Source organism: Aphelocoma coerulescens, chromosome 21, assembly GCF_041296385.1.
Source record: "Aphelocoma coerulescens isolate FSJ_1873_10779 chromosome 21, UR_Acoe_1.0, whole genome shotgun sequence".
NCBI lineage: Eukaryota > Metazoa > Chordata > Aves > Passeriformes > Corvidae > Aphelocoma > Aphelocoma coerulescens.
In genome coordinates, this window is record NC_091034.1 from 2,421,567 (window position 1) to 2,434,821 (window position 13,255).

Genomic DNA, 13,255 nt, shown 5'->3' on the forward strand with positions numbered 1-13,255 from the left:
CTCATGCTGCTAATGTTCCATATTATCATATATTATAGTGTATATACCAATTTATTACTATTCAGCCTGCTAGCATGAAGAGGGGAAGATCCAGAGACTGGCTCTGCCTCAGGGAAAGTGGTGACCCTTAAGTGAAGTCTCTTGGCTACTTATTAATCCCGGACCTATGGATGCTCTGGACAAACTGAAAGGTGAAAAGTCGTGCCAAAGTTCTCCCGTCCCTCCTGTCCCTGTTGGAGACCTCCAGAAAATCCCCCTGGCCTCCAGAAAACCCTTACCTCTTCTTGCAGATCAGAACTACCAGCAAGGCGACGAGGCCAGTGATGAGTGTCAGGCAGATCCAGACGATCGTCATCGTGTCATACCGGAGAGACGCTGGAAGAAGCAGGGTAGGAAGGGGGTGAGCTGAAGTGGGGACTGGAGTGGTGAATGCACTGCTGAGCTCAGGAATGTACCTACCCCATGGTCTTCAATAGTAAAGCCTTGGGATGACCATGGGGTCATGGTCTTCAAAGATGAAGACCAAAGATGGCTGTTCCACTTACTCCCAGTTTTAAGCCTCTCCCAGTGTACAGGGACCATTTACATGTGGGGAAACTAAGCCAAGATCTGAGAAAGCCATGGTGACACAGCAAACTGGTACAGAGAGGAGATTGGAGCCTCAGGACCTCTCTACGTCTTCCCTGAACTAACTGCTACATCCTTCCTCCCTCTTCTTTCTAATGTATAAGCATGGATTCATGGAATCATTAAGGTTGGAAAAGACCTCTAAGATCACTGAGTCCAACCATTAACCCAGCACAGCCAAGGCCATCACTAAACTACATCCCCAAGAGCCACATCAACAGATTTCTCAAGCACTTCCAGGCATGGTGATTCCACCACTATCCTGGGCAGCCTGTTCCAATATCTTCTTCCAGTGAAGAAATATTTCCTAATATCCAATCTAAACCCTGTTTCAATTTGAGTGTTTCCTCTTGTCCCAAACATCTCAGGAGCGCAACCTCAAGCAATCCCTGCAGGCTGAAATGCCAGGGGATGTGCCTCCAGGCCCCCTCCCTGTGTGGTGGAGGAACAGTGGCCACGGAGAAGGGCATCACCAGGGTCCATGCTCTCTGCCCCACGCTTCCCTCACTCCACACCTGCACACACTCACCCGGCTTCCCTGTCTCCACCTCCACAGTCTGACTGAACCTCCCGCAGCCGGCAGAGGTGCGAGCCCGCACCTGGAAAATGTAGCGGGTTGCAGGCTTGAGACCAGAGATGGTGGCAGTGGTGCTCTTGGATTTCAGAGTCGAGTAGCTCTGCATTTCCTTGTCCTGGGGACAATCAGCAACAAAACTCTCTCTGCATCAGCACAGCGACCAGAGTCTTCCAAAGAAGCCCCTTGTGCAAGGCTGGCTGATAGCAGGGGCCTCTGAGAAACAAGCTCAGCGTTACCTTCTCGTAGTACTTGATCTCATACTCCAGGATGATGCCATTGGGCTGGTCCGGCTCTTGCCACAGCAACGTGACGCTGTTCTGGCCTGTGCTCTCCTGGTGCACCACCACCACCTGTGACGGGGCTGGGGACCAGACACAGGAGGTTAGGTGCCTGCTGATGGGGGGGAGCAGGACACAGCAGCAGGGAAGGGTGGAATTGGAGCCCCAGGCAGGACCCCTGGCTTAAACCAGGCTTCTGGTTTAATTAAAGCCATGTGGAGATGGGTGCTGTGATGGGGATTGCAAACAGGCTTTTCCTTGCTTTGGCTGCCTCAGTCTCTTTCCCATGGAGTAAAGCAGCTCTGAGAAAATGAGAGAGGAGGGCACTGTCCCAGGACAGGCAGGAGGGGACACTGGTGATTTGCTGTGATCTGGAGCCAGAGAGGAGAAGGACCAGTGGGGTTGCAGGTCATGGAGACCCCTAACCAGGACTCTGTCCTCTCTTGTTCCACCTGGGATAAAGGGAGAGGGGCAGGGGAAGAGGGAAAGGGGAGATGATAAGTGTGGTCAGGGTCTGAGCACCAGTATAAAAGTTCCCTGGGGGTGCTCTGCTGCCCTGGTATATTTGTCATCTTCCCAGGTCTGAGCTGGGAGCCTGTGAATCAGTTCTTGTACCTGTAGCCACGCCTGAGCTGTTGCTGTCACAGCTGGAGGAACCAACTCACCAGCCTCTTTTCCCACTGGGAAAATACCCACTGGAAGTTCCTCAGAGTGTGATGGCCAGGTGCAGCCATTGGGTATGGCTCATGGGAAGTTTCAGGCCCCACTTGTGAGCTTCACTGTCAGGTGAAAAAAGAGATGTGGCAGCCCTGGGGAAAACAGAGCTGCTGTGGCCACAGCTGCAGTGCAGGGGTGTCACTGGAGCAGCACAGAGACCAAAAGAGAGGCCACACAGGGGCTGCAGCAGCAGTGGGGCACCCAGGGACTGTAGGGCAGCAGTTAAAGCTCAGTTCATCTTTGGGGCTGGCTCCTCTGAGAAGCAGAAAATGCTGCTGGTACAGAGTACCCTGGGGAGATGGGACAGGATAGGATGCTGGGAATTAGTTAAACTGCATGAGCATGGGCAATGCCTTTGCTCCAAACAGCCCCAGGGAATCTGTGCTGCATCTGCCTCAGCCGTGCTCAGCCTTTGGGGCTGGGGGGACAAGGGTGACCAGCACCCAGGAGGTCCCCATGCAGTGTCAGGGTCCCTCAGCCCTCTGGAGGGCAGGGGGCTCTGTCACGTGCAGCAGCTGGAGCACAGTAGCTGAACTACCAAATTCCCAACCCCGCTGCTTTCACAGCACCTGCTCAGAATCCATTTTGCGGCTGAGAAGTCAAAATGGAATATTCAGCACTTCCTGAGAGCATCTCCATCTGAGGCATCAGGCTGAGGCAGCTCATCAGCACTTGGAGGGATTGTGAGGGATCAAGCCAGCAGGACTGAGCCACTTCCACGTGCTGCAGAAGCGCTACAGGCTGGCATTAGTGACAAAGGGACCTGTTCTCATGCCAGCCATGAGCTATCCAGCAAGGCTCCCCAGGTTTCTCCCACTGGTACCTGTGCCATGAGAGCAGAAGGGGCTCAGCATCATGGGAAGTTCTCGTTTCAAACTGGGAGGATTGACAAGGAAGGTCAGTCCCTGCCCTGATCTCTCTGCCCACAGTGTGCTCCATGGAGAAGTGCCATGTAGCAAGGTCCTGTCCTACCTGGGCTACAGCACTGCTCAGTGGTTTCCTGGGGAAAGAGCATTTTGCAGTGAGGAATTTGCAAAGGTGAGACATGCATGGGAAAGACTTTTCCCCGCAAACATTGCTGTCACTTGCTGGGGCTTGGCATCGGTGTGAGCTAAGAGCAGAGCTGCCTGGACCTTTGGGAAGGGACAAAAGGCTGGAGGATCAGCCTGAAACATTCATGCTCCACTTAGTGTTCCTGTCAATAAACGAGTGTTCTCCGTGTCCCCCGTCTCCTGCAGAAAAGGAGCCTCCAACAGCGGCTGCAGGCTGAAGTGAAGGGAAAGGAGGAGGAAAAAGGACACCATGAAGCAGAACCAGAGAGGGATAAGAGTTACTTTGGGCAGCAACTTGTCCCCAGCTCATCCCAGCTCCCCAAACCCACCTCCAGCAGCAGAGAGGACAGGGGTCACATCTGGCCGTCCCAAGCCCATCACCAAACCAGCCCTTCACTGCTAGAGCAGGTTCTGGATCCCACAGACACTGGCTGGAGCAACGTCGGAGCAACATCATCATCACCCCCACAGGCCAAGCCTGGAGGGGTGTCTGCTCCTCCTACCTGCCTGGTTTGTTGTGATGTTGGCGACCGCTGCTCTCCTGGACTCCAGGCTGAGGTCGGAGACGCCGTTGACGGCCTCCACCCAGAAGGAGTAGTTGGTGTGTGCGAGGAGGTTGGTGACGGTCAGCGCTCCCTGCACCAGGCTCATCTGCTGGGGCACGAAGCGGATGCTGCTGCCGCAGGCCTCGCACGGCCCCGCATCGCCCGCGCAGCGCCGGCACAGCACGTTGTACACAATGTCCGCACGGCCACCCTTGTCCAGTGGCGGGCCCCACTCCAGGGTCACAGAGGTGCCGTTCACACTGGAGATCAGGTTCACAGGAGCAGAGGGGGGCCCTGGAAGAGAAGTAGGGATTCAGACAGAGCGAGGGCTGCTGGAGTATTGGGAATGGTGGAGTGTGGGACTGATGGAGATGCGCCTGGGGAGCAGGAGCTGAGCACACAAACACTGCTGCAAGGGACACAGAACTGCCCAGAGCAGGGAATGTGCTGGACACGAGACAGCAAAGACTCAGCAGGGCTCGGGGTGAAATGCCTTGGAGGTAAAATGGTCTGGCTCAGGATGCCAACTGCCAGATGTTAGTTTTGGAAGAAGCAGGAAGCAATGGTGAAGCATGAAGATTTGGGGGAAGAGCCACAGTGCTGATGAGCTGGATATGCTCACCTAAAGGGAAAGGTAAACCCACATCTCCTTGGCAAATTAATAAACTTGGGTGGATATTCCTTAGGGAAACACAGGTCAAATGCTGCTGACCCCTCTTTCACCCTGGCCTCAGCTAGCAATGCCATGCCTGTCTGTCCTCCTGGACCAACTACAGAAAGGAGGACTCCCCCTGGGATGTCCTTGTCCCCTTTTAATAGCACTGGGCCCCTCAAAGCAGTCTGTTGCAAAGCTGAGCTGAGACCATATGACAAACCCTGGTGTCACTGTCCACCCACAGAGGAGGAGAGCACAGCAACACTTGCACTGACTCCATGGCTGCCCAGGGGTGTCTGACCACCCGATGCACTTCTGGGAAAGGAAAGCTGGGGTGGGGCCAATCACAAGTGATAGGACAAGAGGAAATGGCCTCAAGTTGTGCCACAAGAGGGTATTAGAGAAAGTTGCATCACAGAAAGGATGGTCAGACATTGGAACAGGCTGTCCAGGGAAATGGTGGAGTTACCATCCCTGGAAGTGTTCCAAAAAATGTGTTGATGTGGCACTTGGGGGCACAGTTTAGTGGTGAACATGGTGGTGGTGCTGGGCTGATGGATGGACTTGATGAACACAGAGGCTTTTCCAACCTTAACGATTCTGTGACTCTCTGACTCTGGTCAGTGGTGTTTGGAGAGCAGCAGGATGGGGGTGACACAGAGGCAGTGAGGGAGTGTAGCTGAGGGGGGCTCCCAGCTCACGCACCAGACAGAGACTCGGGGTTGTAGGCCTGGAGGAGCACCTTGGGCATCAGGCACAGGGCCAGGGGAGAGTGCTGGGCTCAGCCAGGAGCAGCTGCCAGGTCCAAGGATGTGCCATGTGCCCCAGTGCAGCACAGCTGGGCACAGGGCAGCCAGAGGTACTCACGGGGGTACTCAGGGGGTACTCAGGGGATACTCAGGGGGTACTCACGTGTGCAGGCGGCAGAGGGGGGGTCCTGCACAGCGCGGTAGAAGCTGCTGTCACAGCGGCACACGCGTGCTGCCCGGCTCTCCGAGTGGCTGTGCAGGGGACACTTGGCACACAGCTGGTCCCCAGGGGCTGATTTGTAAAATCCCAGCTGGCATGCTGCAGAGAGAAGGACCCAGGTCAGAGGGATGTGCCTGGATGAGGATCATCCCACGGCTCAGAGGATCCCACCAGCACAAAGCTGGGCCATGCTCACACATTGCACACGGGAAACCAGCCTTTCTGCCCTGCACCTGGGTGAGTCCCCTCCAGCTGCCCATCTGGAAACTGGGCTCTGTGGAAACTTCTGTCTGTTCCCCCAGCTGCACTTACTGCCATCCTGACACCCGTTCCCCACTCTGCTGTTCAGGAGCTACCTGAAAAGCTCCAGCTGTTCTCCTCGCACCTGTGCCTGTTGTCCAGCCACTGTCTGCCCTCAGGACAGAGAGCACTGCATGCAGCACTGGAAATCTATTGGCAACTATTCCAAAAAATCATTTATGGAGCAAATTTACAACACAGTCCCCACTTCATGGTGGTTGCCACAAACAGTGGCTTGTGCCCACGTTCCCAAAAGCATCCATGTGGGAGGTTTCAGAAATTAAATCTCCACACCTGGGACATGGTACATGTCCCTCCGCAAGACCCTGGGGTGCTGCCACACAGCGCAACAAGTTCCCTTGCACAAAACTACAGGGAAAGAGCCTCTCTTGTTGCATGGCACAGCAAAAAGGCACCGCACGCCCACTGCCCTCTCTCTAGAGGCGGAGGGACATTCAGGCCAAATGAGACAGCCTTGAAAAGAAGTTTTTTTCTGACAACACAACCTGCCTGCAGTTCCTCTGCCTCCTCCTGATGCAGGAGCTCATCCCACGCCAGGTCTGGCATTGCTCTGCTTCATCTTCCCCCCTTCTCCCAGCAGCCCCTCGGGTGGATCATTTGTCACACAAACAAACAGCTCGTCTCTTGTTAGGAAAATCGATTTGTTCAAGAGTGACATGTGGCATGTCAGGTATCTGTCTGGGGGTGGAAGGATCTGCCCTCTCTTGCAGGCTTAGATTCCAAATAAGGGAGAGCAGGCTCTGTCTGGGTCCCTGTACTCCTGAGGTACTTTTAGGACCAGTTCCAGTGATTCAAGGATTATTCCTGGCTCTGACTCATCTCTGTTTTTTCCCCCTGAGGTAGTAATACCTTCATTTTCTCATCTTTACCTCCAGTGGCCAGATCTGCATACAGCCTCAATCTTTGCTTTCAGGCATGTAAAAGGGTTTTGTTTGTGATCCAGCATCCTCACTGGGCTGGGTCCCTCCATGCTGTTTGCTCTGTTGTTTCAAGGTGCTGATTTGTTTTCTATTAATAACCCTCTTTCCTTGCCACAGATTTCCCTGGACTGATGCTACCAGCATATTCCACCTATCACACACCGCACAGTGACACAACAGTTTTATAGCTACTCTAGCAATGGCAGCTGAAGGCAGTGCTCCAGTCACACATCCCTCATGTGGGGACCACTTGCTGGTCCCTCTCCAGGCTCTGTCACCAGTTTCTGTGGCACTTTTGCACCAAATGCTCTGTTAACAGCAGAGGAGTGATACCACTGGCAGGACGGACACGTGCTGCACGTGCCAGAGGTGGTACCATAGGCTGGTGTCACAGGCTGGTGTCACATCTTGGTACAGCAAAGGCCAGCAGTTCCAGACTTTGTTCCTAAATTCCCGCTCCTCCACTCCCCAAAGGGCATCAGGGCAAGGAGCAAAAATGCCCAAACTTGGGGATGCAAGGGAAGGCAGATGTGAAATTGCAGCAGCTTGGGGCTGGTTTTGTTCCCCAGCTCTTCTGGCACCTTTCACTTCCCCAATGGCATCAGGAGAGGAGAGAACACAGGGAATGCAGATTTCAGGGGAGGTTTCTGTCCCTTGCCAGCCACACCAAGGACAGCCCAAGATATTTGGCAGGCTCTGGTGCTGACTGGTGCTGATGATACCAAGAGATTCAGGGCCTCTGCCCTTGCCAAAGGCTGCCTGATGCTGCAGCACCTTCCAGTCTGCAGCCCTTTGGTTTTGGGTCTAAGACTGAGATGAGCACTGATACACCCCGTTCGCAGGTGGGGACAAATCTGGGAGGCAGCTAGCTGGTGAAAAAAGCCCCAACCAAACTCCAAAATAAATTGGAAGAAAGAAGATTTCCCAGTTTTTCTATGTGGGAAAGGATGAAGACACTTCATGAGCACGGCTGGGAGCTGAGCAATGGGACAGCCCCTGTTGGTGCCGGGCAGGTGCAGGTCAGGAACTGCTGCCTTTAACTTGTGCAAATGTCCCTTGGACCTGCAAACCACCATCACCTCCACGCATGCAGCAACCAGGGACTTGTGATTCCAGAGGCACTGGAGTGGTTCCCTCCACCACTATTTAATTAAGAGCAGAGAAATCAGTACTACCTCAGGTAGGGAGAGGCAGGCAGCAGGAAGGATGGGAACACGAAGCACAGCAGATTTGCATGGAGCAATTGTAATCACTTAGCATTTAATGCTGTAAAAAAGCCATTAATTACCTGTAGCAATGAGTCACAATTATTTCAGATGCACTCAAGGGGAAAATTATACTAAATGACAAATTACAGGTGAATTTGTGCACCAGGGCAGAGCCATCGGGAGCCAGCTCCCGGCACATGGACAACATGAGCACACAGGGAGGGCTGGGGAGCACCTGGGGCTGGGACAGGCACTGCCTGGGGGGTCATGCACCTCTGGGTGTCTCAGTGCCCACTTTAGAGGGAAGCAGGACACATGTGCAAAGCCTTTCACAGGCACGGGAGAGGGCACCAGCTTGAACCTGCACAAGGTATAAAATACCTCCAGTACAGGATGCCAGGCATGTCCTGCTCCAGATTGAGCTCTCTCATGCCACACCAGTGACATGTGGAAGACCAGGACCCCCGGGTTAGTTCTGGGAAGAGCAAACAGCAGAGAAGTGCCCAGCAGGAAAAATTCAATCAAATGCACCAGGTCTAAAACACACAGGGCTCCACAGGCGTGGCTGTGGCTGTGGCACACACAGAAGCCTCCCAAATCTGCAGCCATACAGCAGAGAGGTGCAGAGTGGTTGTTCTGCTGTCTTCACTGCAGTCAACTATAGCCACCTGCCAGAAATGCCCTCCCTGGAGCCCTGGGGAAGGTGGGGTTTCTTTTATTCCCATTATTTGATGTAATTGACACCCTTGCTCTGAGTCTGAGGATCCTGCCACTTTGTGAGCCACCAGAAGTGCTCCTATGGAGTGCTCCTGTCCCCAGTGCCACCCCCAGTAACAGCCAGCCCCGCTGCCTGTCCTGGCAGTTTGATCTCACATGCACGGTGGGGTTTTGCAGTGCATGTGGGACAGCAGCAGCCCTTCACCTGCCACTCAGCTCAAGATTTGCACATTTATGTTCTTCCTGCAGCCCAAACACCTGGCTGATCCCAGTGTCACCAGCAGAGCCTACAAAACCCAGCACTGAACCTGTGCTTGGCAAAGCACATCTCTAGCCCTGTATCACCCCAGACCTGTTTGGATCTGTTCCATGGGGCTTCCACTGATCCCCCCACCCTGCACTGCACACCTTGCCTGTTTGCCCACCCCACCAGCCCCACTCTCATGCACTGCCTGCCCAAAGGACTCCGGAGCAGCAGGTTTGCCTCAGAACAGTGAACATGGAGGGATCTGCCAGCCATCTGGAGTTCGGTCCATTTGTTTCACTCCCCCTCCATCCTCTGGGGACAGGACAACATCTGCTAATAAGCTGGCAGAGCTCAAGAGATGATGGATGGACCTGTCAAGGATACGCTAGCAGGGAATGAGCTGCTCCTCTCCCTCTCAAGTGGCTGCCTGGGAGCAGTGCTCTGCAGGTGGCCCTGGTGGGACCACCAAGGGCTGCTCCAGTGAGGCTGCAAATGTGAGCACTGCCCCCATATCACTCCCTCTTGGCTCTGTCCTCAGCCCAGGAGGTTTGGACGGGGTGAGGGCATGGCTGAGAGGGTGACATGGGGCAGCTCTGTGACACTGGTGCCATGAATTGCCCCTTTTCCTGACCCTTTGACCGATCTGGGCATCCACAAGCACCAGAAGAGCAGTCATGTATCTCTCTTTGGCCATGCTGGGAAGAGATAGAGATGGAAATAAAGGTGTCACAGCCACTGTGACAGCCAGAGACAGGCACCAGTCCCAGAGCCCCCCAGGCTGCACAAGCCAGCACAGAAAATCCCAGCTCCTTTCAATCCAGTTTCAGCATGATGCCTCCAATCTCAGCTCCCCTATGACACAGACACTGAAACAGAAGCAGGTTATTCTCAGCCCTGTCTTAAAATGAGGCACCTGCCTCATTGCCCAAAATCTTCTGTTTTAGCAGGGCTGTTCTCCCCCTCCCCTGCAGTGCCAGGTCAGTCCAGGCTCTGGGCTGTTCAGTGGCCTGGAGGGAGTTTGGGGGTCTGGCTGGGCTGGTGCTCTCAGTAATCTCCTGGTCCTGACATCATGCCTCGACCCACAGTCCTGCTGGTGCTCACACACCCTCCTTGTGCTGCTTGTCCCTGCACTACCCCAGCCCTGGTCACCTCTGGCCCCTGAGCACCACATTAGCCTGTCCACAGCCCCACTCCCACCTTGCAGCCCCTTCGCACAGTTCACAACTCTTCCCACCCTCAGTACAACCCATCACACCAGTACACACCCCTGAACTTGTCTTTTACCACCCCAGACTCCAGCTCACATCACCTCCCTTCTGCTTGGCCCTTCTTCCCAGAGTTAACCCACTTCACACCCCATTGTACCCCTGAGTTTTTCAGAGGGGGGAACAGGAGGAGTTTTTTACCCATGACTGCTTTGCAAAGCCAGCAGAACCCTGTGCTTGAGGCTCCCAGCAAATGGCGCACACAGCAAAGGACACCCTGAATCCCTCTTGGTAACACCCAGATTTCACTGCCACCAGGACAAGCTGTATTTAGGAGGGTCCTGCCCTTCCAAGTGGGGTAATTTCACTTGAAGTGGGGTAATTTCACTTGAAAACTGGAACCATAGTTGTACAGACTGGCTGCATCTCAAACTGGAAATCTGCATGATGCTGCCATAGAAAAATCAGCAGGTCTTAGAGTCATAGAATCACTTAGAATCAAACCCTCAGCCTTAGAATTCCAGAATCCCAGAATGGTTTGGTTTGGAAGGGACCTCAGAGATCACCCAGCTCCCCTGCCCTGCCATGGGCAGGGACACCTTCCACTAGACCAGGTTGCTCACATCCCCATTCAGCCTGATCTCAGTACTGTTGGACACACACCCGACTCTCTTCTGCTCTTCCCCACATCTTAAAAAATGAAAAAATAAAAGCAGGAAACACCCAAATCTCAGTTTGCTACGAGTGCTGCTCTGCTGCCTGGTGCAGACATCCTTATGTGGGAGTGGAGGTGACGCTGTGCAGACTTGTGTAGGTGAGACAGCCTGGCACGCTCGGAGCAAAGGCTTTTTTATAAAGCTCATCCAGGGAAACGCTACAGCTTGCCGGAGTCAGATGGAAACAGGCAGCCTAGTGCCAGAATTAGAAGAAAAGCTGTTTCCCAAACTCAGTCTTGTCAAAGAGTTTTAGACAAAAGTATCCAAAGCTTCTGAAAAAACCCCACAGATTTCACCAAACCATAACCAAACCCAGAAAACACAGGCTGGAGGAAGGGGTGGGGCTGAATGGGGCACCCCTGAAGATGACAGTGCTGGAGGTAACCCTGTGTCCCTGTTGCAAGGCATGAAAGAGGAAAGCACACACAGAACACCAAGAACTTCATCCCATCCCTGGCAGGAGCTGGAATGCAGTTTTGGGGGGCCCTCTCAGCACATCCATATGGCTGTGGATGTGTAGAGGGGCTGAGATGAAAAATGAGGGTGCCCAGACATCCCAGGGCCAGCACAGCCCTCTCCCCCACACAGCTGAGCCCCACCAGCCTCTGCAGGTGTGTCAGCAGCAGCAGCTTGTTTTCAGAAGGGGAAGAAGTCATCACACAAACAGTGACATGGGTGGCATCTGGAGCTCCTGCCAAGGGCAGAACAAGTTTCTGGCAGGGCCCTACTGCTCTGTGGGATGAGGAACATCTTCTCCGTGCAAGGCAATCTCACCAAGCCTCTGAATGTGCTGGTGGGGAATTTGAGATCCCCGCCCCCCACAGTTGTTACACTATCCCCGGGGCAAGGACTGGTGCAAAATCCAGGTCTTTCCTTCACTGTGTCCAAACTTCCCCACAACAGCTTCTAAGGGACCTTCACACTGGAAACCCAGAGCAACAGCCTGTGTTCACCACCTAAACATGGCCAAATTTTGTGGAAGAGTTCAAAACAAAAATCCCCAAACAAAAAAAACACATTCCCAAACTGGTGAATGTCTTCATCCATCACAGCCCAGCTGCTCTTCACCACTTCTCAGAGGGCCACAGAGACCTGCTAAGCCTATTAATCCCCATCACTACCCAGAACTCCAGCTCAGGATCATTCTCACCCTTCATTTCTGTCAGTGCTGAAACACAGAAAACTCAGAAGAAAAGTAGCACGCAATAAAATGATCAGCCAAGGACAAACCCCATACTGTTGTGTTGGTGGGACACAGTGCTGCTCTGCAGGCCCCTCCATCCCTTTTGTTTGTTCCTTAGCAGAGAAATAAATAGATGGGTTTAGGTGCTGGGGTGCTGCTTTGTTTTGTTTTCCAATTAGCCATTGGATGTTAGAGGAGAGAGTGTTGCTGGAGATCCTGGGATCACCCTGTCCTGCCTCCTGCCCTCTCCAGCGATCTCACTGGGCTGAATCAGACACACACACAGCCCAGCACCCCTGGGGTCCAAGCCTAGCAGCCAGGTCTGAGACAGTGAGCTGGAGGTCCCGGTATGAGACAAGTGTGAACCCAAGGATCCCACCCCAAGGTTGGATAAGCCTCTAGGGGAAGAAGTCTTTGCTAATGAAAAAGGAAAGAGAGCAGGTTTAGATGGCATATTGGGAGAAACTCTTCCCTGTGAAGGTGCTGAGGCCATGGCACAGGGTTCCCAGAGAAGCTGTAGCTGCCTCTGGATCCCTGGAAGTGTCCAAGGCCAGGCTGGATGGGGCTTGGAGCAACACGGTCAAGTGGGAGGTGTCCCTGCCCGTGGCAGGGGATGGAACGAGGTCCCTTCCAGTCCAAACCTTTCCATGATTCTGTGTTCGTACACAGTCACAGATTATGTGTCTTGGAAAACAAAATGTTTTTTCTTTCTTTCTTTTTCTGGGAGGATGCAGAGCTTTGGGATAACCAGGAGGTGACATGGTCTCACCAGCCAGTATTCCCTGTATTTTACAGAGCAGCTGGAGGCCTTGCAAATCACGATGAAAATCTTGTGAGTCATCAACTTTTTTTGATTCCCTTTTCTGGCATCACGGAAAGGACTTTTGCATAACTCCCACAGCACCACTTTGGAACTGTTTCTGCCCCTGCCCTCGGAAGCTTTGACTTGGTGTCTTGGGGTGACTCTATGATGTGTATCCCCTATCGCTGCTCTATGCCCAGACACAAATCCTGTGCCTTTGTGTGTCTTTAAGCTGGATTTGTGAGAAAGGGAGAAAAAAAATGAGCAATTTTGTGTTCAAGGACACAGATACACACCGCCCTGTGTTTCTAGCTGCTACAGAGCAGAGGAAAGCACCTTCCTGCTTTTCCCAGCTCTTGGCTCCTTTTCTCAGGAGAGAGATGGAGAGTTAAACTCCTTTGCTTTTCAGCTAGTCTGCAAGCTGAGGCAAGAAAGTTTTTTTTCCCTGAGACTTTGGCTTCTTCTTCTTCTTCTCTTCTGGAACTGTTCAGAACTTTCCACCGAGGCCTGGAAGGG

General features: G+C 53.4%; 1 protein-coding gene across 1 annotated transcript in view; it reads right to left on the bottom strand.

The window, feature by feature from the left end:
- The window catches only part of EPHA8 (EPH receptor A8), a 50,855-nt gene that overhangs the window by 9,531 nt on the left and 28,069 nt on the right, over positions 1–13,255 (bottom strand). Inside the window, exons 4-8 of the mRNA XM_069034887.1 lie at positions 5,364–5,519; positions 3,755–4,090; positions 1,441–1,565; positions 1,157–1,319; positions 279–375 (exon numbers count right to left, since the gene is read on the bottom strand). Of these exons, the coding sequence (XP_068890988.1) occupies positions 279–375; positions 1,157–1,319; positions 1,441–1,565; positions 3,755–4,090; positions 5,364–5,519 (877 nt within the window). The remainder of the gene's footprint in view (positions 1–278; positions 376–1,156; positions 1,320–1,440; positions 1,566–3,754; positions 4,091–5,363; positions 5,520–13,255) is intronic.